The sequence below is a fragment of the Leuciscus leuciscus genome (genome assembly GCF_965113295.1).
Source record: "Leuciscus leuciscus genome assembly, chromosome: 21".
In the NCBI taxonomy this organism is placed as follows: Eukaryota; Metazoa; Chordata; class Actinopteri; order Cypriniformes; family Leuciscidae; genus Leuciscus; species Leuciscus leuciscus.
Window position 1 is genome coordinate 33,376,073 of NC_138745.1, and position 18,182 is coordinate 33,394,254.

The 18,182-nt window shown below is 37.1% G+C and overlaps 1 protein-coding gene across 7 annotated transcripts in view; it reads right to left on the reverse strand.

Moving 5' to 3' along the window:
• Positions 1-9,319: 9,319 nt before the first annotated feature.
• Positions 9,320-18,182, reverse strand: part of ptprea (protein tyrosine phosphatase receptor type Ea) — a 78,368-nt gene continuing 69,505 nt past the window's right edge. For all 7 annotated transcript variants that reach the window (XM_082151907.1, XM_082151903.1, XM_082151905.1 and 4 more), the window contains 9 exons: positions 17,404-17,539; positions 17,096-17,245; positions 15,595-15,688; positions 15,205-15,281; positions 14,207-14,341; positions 13,978-14,103; positions 13,670-13,821; positions 11,847-11,982; positions 9,320-10,290 (listed from right to left, as the gene is read on the reverse strand). In XM_082151907.1, the coding sequence (XP_082008033.1) occupies positions 10,216-10,290; positions 11,847-11,982; positions 13,670-13,821; positions 13,978-14,103; positions 14,207-14,341; positions 15,205-15,281; positions 15,595-15,688; positions 17,096-17,245; positions 17,404-17,539 (1,081 nt within the window). In that variant the 3' untranslated portion in view covers positions 9,320-10,215. The remainder of the gene's footprint in view (positions 10,291-11,846; positions 11,983-13,669; positions 13,822-13,977; positions 14,104-14,206; positions 14,342-15,204; positions 15,282-15,594; positions 15,689-17,095; positions 17,246-17,403; positions 17,540-18,182) is intronic.

An 18,182-nucleotide genomic window follows, 5' to 3' on the forward strand; every position in this document is an offset into this window, starting at 1 on the left:
TTTCTAAAAGCCTGCAAGCGCTTATATAACCAGAGTGGCGTCTCTGCGCTCTCATGTTCTACTTATTCAAATGCGTCCCAGCGACTAAATTTCCCTTTGTTTGAATTCTCCTCCAAATCCGCGGAACAAAGAAACAATTATTTTGTTCTTGTTTTGCCGGCCTCAACTTTTACAGCATTCTTTTTGAAGTCGCCCCGCAGATGTTTTTATTTTGTTTGTTTCTCGCTCTGACTGACAAGCTTTGTTTGCTGTTCGTCGACTCTGCATTTGAGGCTGTAGCGCCACGATTACAAGCTTACATCAAAGTTCCTCTCTTCCCCGGCATCCCTGCCCTGCCGGATCCCAGCGGAGCTGTCTGCGCTGACAGCCGCTACGCCTTACATGCGACACCGCGTGCGCGCGTGTGTGTGTGTGTGTGTGTGTGTGTGTGTGTGTGCGTTAAAGAGCGAGAAGTGGGTGCTTCAGGCTGAGGACTCTACAGGTTTTGCTTCATGGCCTTAAGCACTGAGGTTGTTCTCTTTGTTGCGACTGCCATGCGCAAGGAGATAAAGTTGACGCGAAGCTTCCAGGCCGACACGTTAATCTGGTCATCCCCCAATCCTCTCGTTCCCGCAGCCCCGCTTCAAGTCATGTCGCTAAATCCCCCATATCTCCCTCCCAGGCCCGCGGCTCTTGTGTTCGAACAATGGCCTCTTAGCAGGCCTTGGACTGACGCCCGACTCTGCACAAGTCTCTCTCTCACCCGGACTCTTTTTCCCTTTGTGACAGTGTGTGTGCGCGGGCCTTTTGGTTCCACGGCGGCGGCGCTTTCACTTAGAGAAGCGCAGACTTGGTGGGCCCCTAATTTGTGTCTATGAATGTCTATTTTGGTTGAACAAAGTGGGCCGAGAACAGAGCTGCAACAGAGAGAGCCTAAAACACAGAGAGCCGACGCGCTGTTAAGATATCTGAAAAATACATCCAATAGCGGGACAATAAGCTCAGATATCGAATTATTCATGCGACTGAAAACTTGCAAAGCACCTCTTCAACTCCGCTGCGCCCGACTCTGTTGTCAACCGAGTGCTTTTTTCTCTTTCGGAGCAGTAAAAGAGAGGTACGAGAAGACAAACGGGGCATCAGAGTGGCGTGTCTGTGATGCGGTGGGACAGTCGAGGGAATTTGGCGCCGTCACCTCCTCTGTCAAAAGCTCAACTCAAATCTCATTTGAATGCTAATTATTTTGGTCAGTTATAAACTATAGATCAACCCCAACGTCCCAGTGGCTCCTTCTATAGGGTCTGCCTGGATCCTGAAATATCGTCCCGGGAGGACGCGAATCACCTTGCTTTCTAACATGTCCCCTGTCTCTGCTTCTTTCATTATACAACACATAACCTTTCAGATATTCCTGCTTCTGCTGGCACTCTGGCCTTGTTGCCAGCCATCAGTAAGTGGGAAAAAAGGCACAAAGCTCGTTTTATCTCGCCTCAGCTGCCGTTCACTGCTCAGTTTTCCTCTCTCATACTCTCTACGCCACTTGCTCTCTTTCTGTGCTTTTCCCCCATGGAGCGGGGCCGATGTCTTAAGAACTCACAATTCTTCTCGTTTTTATTGAGGTTTTTTGCCTTCTTTTCCTCTCGAATGAAAACACTGCATGAAGCAGTACAAAAGCAGCTGTGTTGGAGACACACAAAGACGACACGACAGAACCACATCGCTCCCATTATACTCAACCAAGCTGTCTACACATACTAGATGTGTCGCATTGTGTCACATCACTCGCTCGTGGTGCATGGAGTCAGAATATGATGAATGTTTAAACATAAATTATTATATTAAGACTCTATTTAATATGTTCAACCCTTTATTTAATATACACTACTTGTGGACAATGTGACATGACTTTCACAAGAAGAAAAAAAGCACAATCCTAACTGGATTTACTACGCTACATTTAGTAAAGTATACTACCATCAGGGCTTTGAATCAGACGTCTCGAAGGAAATATTAAAAAATAAACTGGATTGGGCCAGTTTGGAACATTTTCATGTGCCCTGCCACTTAAGTCACAATTGTTTTTAGCAACATATTTTGTGTCAGAAAAACATTAATTTCCATTGTCCGTTAAACGTTCAAAAACACAATTTCACTGGAAACTGATAAATACTGTAGCACGTACTGATTTGCTGATCATTACAACGGATGCAAATTATAAAATCAAACGTCACTCTCAAATATGTCTTGGTGACATAATTAAATCAGCAGAATTCACAACATGTTTAATATGTAACAAAAATCTAGTTGGGAAGATATAAAAGCACATTCACATGATCACTGGATGTCATCACGTCAACACATCAACACAGCAATTGGTCCAAAACTCTCTCACACATAACAGACCATATTATGCATACTATTTACTGTGTACAGCACATATGCAGATTTTCTGTACGCATACAATGGAATACCCGGACAACTTAGTAAATAAAAAAAAATAAAAAAAATCTGTCATCATTTACTCACAGTAACCAAACAGTTGATGTACCCCATTGACTTCCATTCATTTTTCCTAGTTTGGAAGTCAATGGGGACCATCAACCGTTTGGTTACCAACATTCTTCAAAATATCTTCTTTTGTGTTCAGCAGAAGAAAAAAATAACTCATACAGGTTTGGAACAACTTGAAGGTGAGTAAATAATGACAGAATTTTCATTTTTGGGTGAACTATCCCTTTCATAGCTGAATGACATTAGCGCAATTGTCAACTGTAGCATTTGTAATTGTGACCTTTAGATTTTCTTTAAGAGCCTGATAAAAAAAAAATAAAAAAAAATAAAGATTTTGCATCAGTTGTTTACCACCCTGTTTACAAAAGTATTCCAAATCAACTCCTATTGTTCAATCCCCTCAAAGGGATTTATGGTTTCCCAGAAGAAACGTGTCAAGATGCCGTTCATTCAGCAGGATAAAAGTGCAACCTTTCGGAGCTCGTTGCACCGGAGGCCGAGGAGAGAGAAATCGAGGGTCTGCAGCCGCGGCCGGAGTCTGGAGAGAGTTTCCAGCGGTCTCTCGACAGCGTTATCACACTCCGCTGCTGCTACAGCCAGCCGGCGCACAACAAAAACTCATTCTATAGTTATTGTCCGCCCTAATTGTTCTCAAGACTTGAGATAAGTACACTACGTGACAGAGAATTTCAGAGAGGACCCCCACCTCCCTCAGTAGCGCACACGCACACACACACACACACACACACACACACACACACACGCGTGCAGTCATTAGCAATGTGCGCGGGGGGAGCGCGTGGTGCGGGCACTCAAAAGCACTTGACTTCCTGCCATCTGAATTAGCGGCTTCCTTTCTTATTTGTTTTGATGGACAAATCGCAAGGCTTTCATCCTTGCATACTTAAAGATGACACCACAAACTGGCAGCCTGCGCTATTGTTCTAGCAAGCGTTTATTCAACGCTGCAGCGGCTCGCTCGCATTCATGCGACTCAGAGGAAGGGCCGCTCCCAATTTAAAGGCGTTTATTAAAATTCAGACTAGCCATTACACGGCAGAGCGCAGGGAGAAACTGCGCGAAAAAAACGAACAAGCTGGTTAATCAAAAGTTAATTGTACAATTTTCATGTAGATGAGCACGGCATATACATGACTCCCTGCTCTGCGATTATTGAAATAAATAAACAAGGCTTCTAGAAATGTGGTGGGACTTTGCGGCTGGTAAACAATCAGGCCGAGTTTAATTTGTGGTAAACAAAGTGATTATCCACCGGGGGTACGGAAGGAGAGGCTAAGGTTAAATGAAATTTGCAAATGTACAGATACAAGGCGTTTTGTGTTGGAGTCGAGCAATTATAGAAGCGGTTTAATGAAGCAAGGTCTGGCGTCAGGGGAGCCGTTCCGACTTCAGACGACCTACAACCAGTCACACTTCTGAGGAGCACTTTAGAGCAAGAACTTCACAGAGAGAGGAAGAAAAGACACGCATGCATGAATGCGAGTGATGTGCAAAACATTTAAAGCCGAGTAGTCGTGTGTCGTCTGAACGACTACTTATCTCTGTATAATTATGCATGCATGTTTACGGTCACTGTCCACCTGACACATATCAACATAGGCTGAGTTTAAATCCACTTTTTTATGCCCTACCCTTGCTAGCTTCCCTCCGTCTTGTTCACTCGGATGTCCGTCATTGCTTAAGTTGCACGAATGTCCATTACTGGCGGAACCCTTGCAATGACTTTAAACGGAACATCCTAAGCCCTGAATCACTAAATTAAGTGCGAGTCACAATCGTGTTGCATTGTGGTCTATGGATCTGCCTAAAGTGAGTAGATTCACTCCCTCGGTCAAAATCGAGGGGTCGAGGCCGAGGGTCTGCGGCCTTCGTCCACTTGGCAGCGGGGAAGTGCTTAGGGAAGTTTGCGAGTGTGTATAAAAGTGGAATTATGCAGCCACAAAGTGTGTTGTTTTTACACCATCAATGTAAAAACACCTAACAATAAAAAGTAACTGTTAACATGCTGAATCATAATGCGATTCCACACCTCTACAAGAAGTTGGGACAACAAGAAAACATAGAAACTCACTAGTCCAGAGACCAAGAACTAAAGCATGCATGCAACCATTTAACTTAGTTAACCAGATTCTAAATACTAATCTATTTATATAATTCTAATCATACTTATACTTAAACACACAATAGGCTTTATGCCGAATCACATGAACAAACAGGAGAACATTGTCTCATTGCATCGCATCCTCTTGTCAGTGAAAGTAACAACAGAAGAACAAACGGACAACGATATCTTTGGACTTTTAAGGTAATCCGCTAACCTAGCTAGTTTTTATTTTATAGTTGGCATCTTATTCTATTCAAATATCTAAATGTTAGTGAGAAGAAGAAAATAAAAAAAAACATATCAATCTACATATGCGATGGACATCGGTTATGCTCATCTTTGCTCGCACCTTTGAAGATATCTTGAGTAAAACGACTCTATTTAACGAAGCACATAAAAAAAAAAGACCTGAACCGGAAGCGATGCAACCTATTTTACAGAATACAGAAGTTTTTTGCGCATAACTCCCATTGGATCTTAAAAGAAGTGAACATGGCATATTTAGCTTTTTTCCATACTGTCATGCTCTAAAAAGGACAGAAATTACCATAAAACTTGTATTGATTCATGCATTATATTTCCAACTTTTCAGAGGCCAAAGCACAGGCTTGTACTGTACAGGATGATGCACCCGTTCACATTTGGGAAAATAACATTTAGTACCACCATTTGCAACTGAATTGTGATATGATAAAAGGAGAGTAACGACAGCATGCATGATAAGCAGGAACTATACAGGTTAATAACAAACTGTACATCTGTGATGTGTTTGTATTGCATAAATGAAACAGAATGATTAATCAAATTTGTTCACCTACATTTCCTTTCTTACAATAAAATCTTACATGCAATTTCTATTTTAGCTTGCTATTCATTATATTGATTTAAATTAGTTTGTTGGTTGTTTTGTCTCAAATGGGAATAAAGGCTTTTGCACGAGCCAGCTAGTTCAATATCTTAACATTTTTGAGAGCGTGTCATGAAACAACACTGCATGTATTTAGACACAATATATATGCATAATCACACACACATGAACAATAAATCCTTCCTTATAATTCATTCCAGGCGACTACCTGGCTCTGTTAGCAAATTAAATCCGCTCTCATCTTAAGAGACGGCTTCATTTGTTTTGAACTGCGTTTAAACACACGGCCCCATCCGCGAGTCGTGTTGGCAGAGCTCGGCCCCTAATGCCCAGCTCTATTAGGGCACAGTCTCTCTACTGGGCTTTGCCAGAAACCATTCCACATTTTCATTCTAACCTCCTGTAGTTTCTTATTCTTTTGTATGAAATTAGAATTTATTAAAGCACTTTGGACAAAGGCATGCTGAGAAAAGTAAGAGCCAAAGTTGGTATCTTTAGCCGGATTGGAAGTGAAGAGCCCACGCCTCTGGAGGGACTGAAGTGCTCAGTATCTCATTGGGAAGGTCTTAGTTCTTCAGTCAGTCTGAGGTTTTCACTGCATAACAATCTCTAAACTCTACACTTATGATGTTAGCTTGCACAGGGAGTGGACAGCGAGACACAAATGAGCAGATGAATAAACACAATAGACATGTAAGGGTGAACGGGGCTAATTGTAACGCATCATGGTTTAATAGTTTCCATACATGCTAGCATGACACTATATAAAAAAAACATTGTGCCAAAATGTAAAAAATATGTGTTCGCTGAACATTTATTTAACCATAGCAAAAGTAGCCTACATTTAACTTCTGTTTTTAGTGTTTATTTAAAATGATACAAATCTGCTTCTTTTCTATTATAATCACCAATCTTACAATGTGCAACGCCTTAGAATGATATTCTATAACGTTAGTGATGAATTTTTATGAATTTTATTGAGAAACCACGAGAAACAGGTGAATATAGATTCAGAGTAAATATTCAGAAATTACTAATTATTATGGTTTGAAGTATGATGTGTGTATAGCTGTGTTTTGTGGTGTGTTCATTGTCAAAAATTGTTATTAAAATAACTGACGTTATTACAGTAATTTATTGACAAAATATTTGAGTTTGCCTTGAATATTTGTATGGATTAGATGAGATAACATTTTAAGCTGTCATATTAAGAGGCCCCACCTATGGTGCATGTTGTCACATTTCGCCATTCTTTCGCGATAAATAGAGAAAAAAGTGCTCATTTCATAAGTATACTCATTACATGAAATAAGAAAGTCAAAGTTAGGCTCTTCCCTACACTTTTACCCAACAGCCTGAACAAAACAAACAGGAAGCATTACTTACCAGAAATGTTTCAGGATGTCAAAACATACATCCAATGTCATGTCACTTTGTTGCATCTGCACGTTTGTGTAAAATAAAACGAATCGAGTGTGTAACATTATTTACCAGAGAGGAGCCATTTCTTCAAGGAAGTGTCATTAGGCCTCAACCGCGCGCAGATTGACAAACACAACAGCGACACCTACCGACTGAACGACTGAACGACAGAGTCTTCATGAGGGATCAGTGTTTCACAAGTTCTGTCAAAGATATTTAGCTTAGTTACAGTCACATCTTCTTTCATTCTATATCTCTATAAAATATTGGATATTTATAAACACATTTAAAACAAATTTGGCCAAAGGGATCTACTTTATTTATAAGTTGTTTATATTTAAAATTAATAGAAAAAGAAAAAAAATACATTAAAGATAAAAAATTGAAAACATGATATAATAATATTAGTAGTAGCCTAGTAGTAATAATACTAATATAAAACAATTTTAAATAAACATTGTAACATTGTTAAATGTCCCTACTGTTTGGACCCATACAAATATAATATTTAATGATATTAAAAATATATATGAATAATAATATAAATATATATTAAAGTGAAACGCAAGTAGCACTGGACGTGCTTTATGTGCTCATATACAGTACAGGTCCTGTGTTCATGGCAAACATCTCCACTAGATGGCAGTAGCTGTGGTTTGGTGATGGGAAGTTTGCTCTGGCTGTTTGATGGACTAAAGCCTGAACATTCAGCCAGAGATGGTCTTATATTAGTCATTTAGTGGCTTTGAGTCAGCATTCAGAAGAAGGAAGGCATGCAAACTCAATGTTCTGCATGACACCATCCTGTGAGGGTCGTTCATTAAAACATTACTGCCTTAGATAGCCCACAATCAAAAAGTGATTGAATGAATTGAGTGAATCAATTAAGTTAATGAATCCATGAGAGTAAATTGTTATTTAACTTACGACCCCATTCTTACTAGAATTCTTACTAGAACCCGCTAGAGTTCTTACGAGATCAAGAAAATATGATCATATAACACCGATTTTATCATCACTGCATTGGTTACCTATAAAGTTCCGTATTAATTACAAGGTATTGCTACTGACTCATAAAGCCCTAAACGGCTTAGCTCCAGTCTATTTAACGGATCTTCTATCACCCTATAATCCATCGCGCTCTTTAAGATCACTAAATTCAAGGCTTTTGGTCATACCTAGGATATCCAGAACCACCAAAGGCGGGAGAGCATTTTCACATTTGGCTCCAAAACTCTGGAATAGTCTTCCTGATACTGTTCGTTGCTCAGACTCGCTCTCCCAGTTTAAAACTAGATTAAAGTCGCATCTCTTCAGCCAGGCATTCATATAATCCCACAGTTCAAACTACAATCCGGCCTCTAGCTCATAAATGCCAGAGGAGAACTGGCCCCCGACTGAGCCTGGGTTCTCCCAAGGTTTTTTTTCTCCATTAGGTCACCTGATGGAGTTTTAGGACACCATTAGGTCACTTGATGGAGTTTTTCGGTTCCTTGCCACTGTTGCCTTTGGCTTGCTCAGTTGGGGATATTTTGGGGATATTTAATTAAATTTTATCAATCAATAAATTCCTCTTGAAACAAACTTTGTTGTATTATTTAAATTGAATACTGTGAAGCTGCTTTGATACAATCTGTATTGTGAAAAGCGCTATACAAATAAACTTGACTTGACTTGACTTACCCAGAAATAAGCATTGCGATCATTAGATATTTGCTCTGTAATTTCACTGTAATTTCGCATCATATCTTGCAGTAAACGGTTCTGTTGCATTTCAAGGGTTTCAGTTTTAAACAGTTGTTTCTTTGCTGTGAAACTGAAATTTGACAAATTCTTTAAATGTATCCGTGCTTATTAAACCTTTATATATATTCATCTTTTAATCATTTAATTTGTTAACCATTTTAAAGTTGACCAAACCTTCTTAGCATTTTTTATTGGTTTATTTATTTTATGTATATTAAAAATTTTTTGAAGCTGACTAAACTTAATCTAAACTTAATATTTAGACATTTAAAACTATATTACTTTATTAAATACATTACAAATTTATTTTTAAATTATTTAATTTAATTATTACATTATTATTAATTTATTGTAATATTTTATTACTAATTTTTAAAATGGTTAAACCTTTATTTAGACGTTTAATTTTTCAAATAATTATTTTATTATATATTTTTTTAAACAATTTTAAGCAAATGAATACAAAATTTTGCCATTTTATTTATATATTTATTATAAAATATTTTTAAATTTTCTAACCTTTATTGAGCCATTTATATTATTGTATATGCATTTTTTTTTTTTATGCATTATATTTATCATATATCTTATGATTAGGCATTTGTAAAGCTGATTAAACCTTAATTTAGCAAATAACCCCAACAGAAATAAGACACAGGACAACGATGTGATTTCATAATGCATTTGTTCATGTATTTGTAAATCCTTGGCCTTCTGCAAGGCAAACAATCGGTGATGTGTGTGTGCTTTAAAAACCTGTGCAGTTTTTCTCAGCATCATTCTCAGGGAAACAGAGGCAGGACGTTTAAGGTCAGAGGTCATGAGTCTCATACAGTTGTTGTTGTTTCTGTGCATGATCATATCTAATATAAATTCTTGCTGATGTTAAACCATGAAAATGTGTTTGTGCCTTTCTCACCAATAATACTTTATCCGTATCCTATAAAACTTGCTCTCTTTGTGTGATGGGTATATTTGCTGCTTTGAAACTAAATTTAAAAAAAGGTTCACATTTGCAATGGCTGATGAGCACAATGTTAAAGACAGGAATAAAACAACTTTTTTGACAATGATATCTTTCATAAAATGTAAGACAACAACTCTGCATCTAATAAATAAAATGGCATGGAACATTCACATACATGCTTTATCCCGCAGGATGTCCTGTCTGCAACAGTGCATAAATACATATCACCTACAGCTTTACAAATTCTACACCAATCGCTTAATAAAAAATAAAATTAATTAGTCGAACAAACAAACAGACAAAACACTATTTTACAATAACAACAGAAGCCCAACTGGAATGGATCCCTCATCAGAGAGATGATTTAAGACCAAAATAAAAGAACCCATTTAAATATATTATAAAGGAGACAAAACAATGTACAGTTTTTAAAACTTTAGTAGCCTTAGTATATTACAGATAGATATGGTCATTTAGTAACATCGAGGAGAAGTGCATAGCAAAATAGAGCGCAATTATCTTCCAGTCGCGGTGTAAAATCCTGATCGACTGACGTGTAAAAAAAGCATCAAACTCAAACATTTAAGGCAGATCAGATCATTTGAAATTGGCATAGTCTGAGAAAATGTCGACAAAGTCCTGTACCACTCTGTAGCAGAAGTCATACTGTTCCTGCGGGCACACAGAACGAACAATGAGCAAAACACTTTATGAGAAATCATTCCTTACTTACAGGTCAAGCAGGTTATTCAGAAATATTGAGAAAATTGTATTACGCCATACAGATATTTAACTATGATAGTAATCAAATATGATAGTTAGGTCAGTTGTGTTTGTCATTTTATGTAATAAATATTTATATATATATATATATATTTGAATATGAATCATAATTTAATCAATTACTAATTAATTAATCATTTATATTATTTTTTTCATTCATTTATATTACTTGAAATTAATGTTAAACTCATTTGGAATTGGCATTAAAATGATTATTATAATCATGGTTGTGATATTAATAATGTTAATTTAATCAATATTACCAATTAATTTATACTAATAATGTACATTATTTAGCTGATTTATTTTACTTGTATTAAATCATAATAACATTTTATTCATTATTCAATTAATACAAAATTGATATTACAATTTTTTTTTTTTTATATTACTAATTGATATTTAATTAATTTATATTACTTGAATAATCATAATAAAATTAACAAAAATAAAATTAATTTGGAATTGACATCAAAACGATTATTTTAATGATGGTTGTGATATTAATAATGTTAATTTAATCAATATTACAAATTAATTTATACTAACAGCCTAATGTATATTATTTAGCTGATTTATTTTACTTGTATTAAATCATAATAAAATTGTATTCATTATTCAATTAATATAAAATTGATATTACAAATATTTTTTCAATATTACTAATTGATATTTAATTTATTTATATTACTTGAATAATCAAAATAAAATTAATTAAAATTAAATTAATTTGGAATTGACATCAAAACGATTATTTTAATGATGGTTGTGATATTAATAATGTTAATTTAATCAATATTACCAATTAATTTATACTAATAATGTATATTATATAGCTGATTTATTTTACTTGTATTAAATCATAATACAATTTTATTCATTATTCAATTAATATAAAATCGACATTAAAAATATTTTTCAATATTACTAATTGATTTATATTAGTATTATTTAATTAATTTATATTACTTGAATTAAGTCATAATAAAATTTATAAAAATGTAATTAATTTAGAAGTAACATTAAAATGATTATTTTAATCATGGTGTCATGGTTGCGATATTAATAACATTATTTTAATCAATATTACCATTTCATTTCTACTAATATTTTATATATTATTTAACTGATTTATATTACTTGTATTAAATCATTAAAATTCATATAAGATTGACATTAAAATATTTTTTCAATATTACTACAGTAATTATATTATTATTATTTCATTAGTATATATTTCTTGATTTAAACAATCAAAATAATGAATTAAAATTCAGACATTTTCAGAATCCTTGTCATTTTGTCACTTTTTCCTTGGGATAACTAGGGTGCAATCGCAAGTTACCACACTTTTATTGTAGTATTCTAACATCAATTATGATTACTGTGTTTATTATGCATGTAAACGGGTAGTGGATATGAAGTGTGTGAAGGTTTGAACTGACCACTGTCTGCACCATGTGTGGCCGCTGCATTCGTAAACTTTTCACAGTCTGAAACACATCCAGCAAACCCTCGGCTTTCACTCGCTCCAGAATATTACTGAGAGCGATAAACGTACCGGTCCGACCCGCTCCGGCACTGCAGAACACACACACACACACACACACACACACACACACACACACACACACACACACACACACACACACACACACACACACACAACAAAAAGACATGACATAGTCAAGTTAGGAAAGATATACCTTATATTACCTAGTATTTTCTTAGGTAAGTACACTGTAAGAATATGCGAGTATACGCACTGTAAAATAGGTATTTTCTCAGATTTACGCGGGTCATACTTTTATGGTTGGAAAACACAGAAATCGCATCCCTGTGACATAATCCGACATGAGTGAACTGTAAACATGAGAACATGTTGCTAAATAATCTCAGGGGGTATTTCAAGAAAATATTTTATGTCAAAAAGGTTCGGATGACAAAACAGTTTGGGAAACCCTGGTCTATGGTATGACTTCTTTTAGGATGTGTTCACACTTGGCATGTTTGGTTGGATTAAAAGGAACTCTGGAGTGATTGCTCTGTTAGTGCGGTTCATATGAATAAGTGTGAACACTGCCATCTGAACCCTGATGACACCAAACACGCGGACCGAGACGCTGAAAAGATGAGTCTCGATACACTTCCAAACGAACTCTGGTGCGGTTCGACTGAAATATAAACACAACCCGGATCAAAGACATGTTAACGAACCAAATACAGGACATGATGTCATCAGATGCGACCCTAAAAAGCACAGAATGCTCAATCACACCAGTTTTTTCTCATCATAGTCGTGATGTTGCCCATCACAGTTCAGTACAGGCGTCAGATCTGCGTCACTGCAGATCGAATGTGTGTGTGTGTGACGGAGGGATTCCTGCCGCTGTTTTGACTCCTTTAGACACTTTATAAGCTCTTCACGAGTTCTCAGCTGGTCAAAATACCATCACATGTCGGCTACACACATACAACAACACATTTAGCCCAGAACACAGCATTGTTTTGGATGTCTGGTAAGTTCTGTCGCAAAATGTACATAATAAAATACGACCAATCAGGCTGTGAACGTATCCCTATGCCTTAGGTTTGGTATCAAAATGCCAATGTGAACGCTAAGCAGACCAGGACTAAATTTTTTTTTTTTTCTTTGGTCCGGACCAAACGAACCAAGTGAACTGAACTACAAGTATGAATAAACCCTAATGCCTGATTCAGATTACACAATTTTTTTGTCTGTTACGATAGTCATTGTGTGATTACACAATTTTGACTGTCAGACTACACGTTGCTTTCCGACCAGTCATTACGTGCCGTCTCACACACACACACACACACACACACACACACACACACACACACACACACACACACACACACACACACACACACACACACACACATTCACTCGCACACATACATGCACTCACACACACACACATGCGCTCACCCACACTCTCACTCTCTCACTCACTCACTCACTCACTCGCGCGCACACGGACACACACACACACACACACACACACACACACACACACACACTCGCTCACTTGCGCACACACACACACTCACTCGCGCAGGACGGAACCGTCGTGGAGGACCGGAAAAAAAAATTAAACAGTAGGTTGTCGCCCACTATGACACACTATACGAGATGAAACGATCGAATCTTGCGTCCCAGCGCCCGTTGCCGTTTACGAATCCCCACGACACCCTACGTCAAACGGATCGTGCCAAAATCGGGCTAGTTAAAGGTGTGTTTTACCTGCAGTGCACGGCGATGGGGTGGTTGCCCGACTGCTGCTGTTGTTTCTGCACCGATGCGATGATGTCGATCATCCCTTTACCGTCGGCTGGGATTCCGATCTCTGGCCAGCCGTGGAAATGAAAGTGCCGAACCAAACGTGTCTGTTTCTCCTGTTAGAAAAACACCAACATGCATTCAAATTCCTCCAAGTGGCCACCACATATTAACTCCAAAAGGTACACCAAAGCAACTTACAAAAAAATGCAAATGGGAAAACATACAATATTAGCATTTACAATGCAAATCAGATCATAATGCGCGCTCACCGGGCCGTACGTGAGCACCAGATCTCTGAGACTGAACGTCTCACACAGCGTGTCTCCTTTAATCTCCACTGTGAAGTCCCCGTAAGTCACTGAATCCTCAGTAGGCCAGTACTGAAAACACTTGTCCTGCAACACACACACACTCCAAATGACAAAGCTGACAGGATTTATTCTAGGAAGTTGTGCGAGAGTGTCTGCACAACCGGATTTGTAACGTGTGTGTTTGTACCTGATCTCTCTCCTGCAGTTCTGTCAGCATCACGATTGAGTGACACTTCCATTCCCAAACCATCCTCCAGAAATCATCCACCGTGTGTGACAGAGGACCCTGTGTGGCGATGAAATAGTCCTTCTGCCGGTACCCCTGGAAAACATAAACACATGAGATATATATGAATAATACAGAAGAGGATCAACAATACAAATATAAACTGGCCTTGGAGTGTGAATAAAACAGTAACTTGCCAGTTTATTGGGAAATGCAACATAATGCATGGTTTGAATCAAATTATAAGAATAACAGTCTGAGCCTCACTAATGTAAGAGACAAAAGAAAATAATACTTTTATTCAGCAAAGGTGCATTCGTTTGATTAAAGGTGACAGTAAAGACATTTATAATGTTACAAAATAACTGTTTTCAACATTGATGATAATCAGAAATGTTTCTTGAGCAGCAAATCATCATTTCTGAAGGATCATGTGACACTGAGACTGGAGTAATGATGCTGAAAATTCAGCTTTGATCACAATATATTTAAATAGAAATTGAAATTTTAATTCGTAATAATATTGCACAACTTTACTTACAGCAATGTTAATAATTTAATTCAAATGTCTACTTAAAAAACATCCCATGATTCTTTTCCAACAACTTTTATCTCAGTGGAAGTTTTTCCATTACAAGTTTATCTAGGATGCATAGTTTGTTTTTTACCATTTGACTTTTTTTCCAATGGGAAAATAGCTAAACAATGCTACTGAACAAAAATATAATAATGTAAAATACAGGTTTCATGGCTGGTAAGAAATGTTTGTGGATGGTAAATTGGAAAAAAATGTGCCAACTCAAGCCCTAAGACAACTTTCTGAATTTTTTTAATAAAAACATTAAAATTGTCCCTGTTTACTTTCTTAACAAGTATCCGAGGTCTTGTGTTGAAAGATAACAATGTTCATTTCATCATGAGGCGCCTCTGAAACTTGAGAAGAGTCATTAAACACTTACATCAATGAAAGATGCGTTGACATAATCGGTGAACTCCTGACCTCTTTTCATTGATAGGATGACTCGGTTAAAATCATCTGAAAACATGAATGAGAAAACACATCAAATGAAACATAAATGGCCCGAATGACCTCTAGCATAAAGGCTGTGTTTTGAACTGCATGACTCACGATTACAACTACAGGCACAAGCAGAACAGGAAAAGGAAGAGAGATTTCTGATTAACTTCCTCATAAACAAAGCTGAGCGGCACAACAACATGCATTTGGCAGATGGAAAGAGACATTAAATATGTTCCTCAAACTATTATTTAACATTGTCATTTAGATTAGCTGGCATAATTCATTCAGGGTTTTCGATCTTCACGAGTGGAGAAGATCATAAACTCACATGGAATGATCTGAAGGACCCTGTTTTTCTTCATGTTGGCAGGCAGGTTCCCCGTCCTCATGTTCTCCTTCATAATACGCATGTTTGTCAGTTTCTGAAAAAACAGAAATCAATCAAAAACAATCAATCAACAATTAAACAACTAGGCATGCGGCGGTAACAAATATTAATATCACGATAATTTATGAAGCTTTTATTACAGTTTTATTGCATCATCACGATATTGAATTGAAGTGTTGTCCTCCTAACAGGTTTAATATCTTTTTGTTCTAATATGAAAAATAACTCTGAAATGTAATCCAATAAAATATTTAAACTAAACACGTTTCAAACTGATTAAAGTGCAAAAGAACTATAAAGATAAAGGATCAGAACATTTCCAATCAATAAAAGACCGATCAATGTTTTAGTCCACATTGATGTAAAAATGTAAACAGATGTTTGAAAATGGCCTATTACGTCTTTAAGTATTAAAGTCCAACTGAAATCAAAATTGACCCTATTTACTTTGTTAGCGCATATTACTAGTCTTGTGGTGAACAATTAATCCGTGCAAGTTAAAACACAGAAAAAAAATAGTTTGCCGTCGAAATCTTTAATCAAAGTCTGAAAAGTTACTTCCGGTCTGGAATGGCGTCCCTTCTCCGATGACATAGGCTTGACGGCTTGGTTTGGGAAACGCTTAACCACTCCCCTCAAACCGTTAGTCTGTAATGAGCGAGAGATGGAGAGGAGGAGCGCTAGAGTAAAACCCTGCCCTCTGTTCAATATTCCTTTTCACTGGGAAATACGTCACAGCACTGGAGAAAAGTCGTTTGCAACTTCCGGTTCACGCGGACTTTAAGTATTTATGTATTGGGTGCTGTGATAAACACCACAGCAAATGCAAAATGAATGGTTGTTTGAAAACATTTACTGTACTGTAAGTCACGTACACACTGCAGATGTCAGTTCACCTTTCAGTGTTTAATCCCGTTCTGTACACACACACTTCAGTAAATAGTAGTTAGTTCTACAACTGAACAAACTCCAGAAAAATGCAGGTTTATGCCGTTCTATGCAGTGTTTTCTGAACGAACTGAACAACTAGTTGTTAATGACGAATTTAAACACGCATCAGAGACGTGTCTCTCTTCTGTACGTGTGAAGAAAACCATGCAGAACATAACAAGTCTTTTGATCGCTGTAATATTACTTTCGTCAATATCAGCGGATACCAAACACGCCAGACACCAGAACTTTGCTGTGGTTAACATGCTGTCATCGCAAATTAATGAGTGAGTCGTGTTACGTGCGGTTGACACTCCTGAAACTTTACAGTGTGTTTGTGGCCAGAAAGTAGCGGAGCCGTTTTGTTTACTGGGTGCATTTCTGCTGTTCAAAAGCGCCATCTACTGTCAGAGAGCGGAAGTGCACTTTCATTCAGCGTCTTCCGCCAGGCTTCTCATCCATGTTGGGGTTGTTAACATCAGACAACACTAGTGTCAGTAAATATCCTCACCCTAAACTCCTCCTCCAGGCCCACGCGGTCAAGCGGAGCATTGGTGTTGTGGAGTTTCTGCAGGTGTCCCTCCAGAGAAGACACATCCAGCTCTGTGTCCCCGTACAGGAAGTACTCCAGCAGAGCCTGATAGATGAATGCATACTGCAACTACAACACACACACACACACACACACCTCAGTACACCTTTAAACATGCATGACTTCTAGGTAACTGCTTCAGTCACCAGTTTTTTCTATAATGACAATCAAAAATGAAGTAGGTAGATGAAGAATTATGCAAAAAACCAACGGCATGCGCTACTCACATCTGTCTGAATGAGCTGTGATCTCTGCTCACGTATCCGTGACACGAAACCGGAGACGTCCACCTTCTGTTCTGTGTACATCATGTCAATCATGGCATCAATGAGGATGAACGTTCCTGTCCTGCCCACGCCAGCACTGACACAGAGACACAGCACAGACGCCATTATTCACAGAACCAACGAGAATACATTCACTTTGCTGGTCTCAGTGTGAGTGATTCATTAGTGCACAATATTCCCCCAAAAACCAAACATTGGTAACACTTTACGTAAAGCCTTTATGTATGATGCATTATAAAAGTATTTTTAATGCAATAATTACGCCTTACATTGCACCTTATAACGCATTGTATGATCTCATGAATAATTGTAACCACAGTTAATTATGTTACACCTTTAAAACGTATAATGCATTAAAACACATGACAAACAACCAGATGTGACAAGAAATCTGCAAATTTACCAAATTTGCCTTTCACCTTTGGTTACAATTATTTATGAAAGGATATAATGCATTATATATGATATAATATCAGGCAAATACATTTATAATGCAATATACATAAATGCAATAAGTAAAGTGCTACTAAAATATTTTATCAAAATGTAATATTTTTTAAACTCTTTCAAACACCTATCAAACCAGGTTTTCACAATATAAATTCATATAATATAAATAATAATCAAAATATCAATGATCTTGAGGGATAAAAATACAATTTTCTATTGGAATGTGTTTATATATTGCATATATTAAGACATTTAGAAATATAAAATTT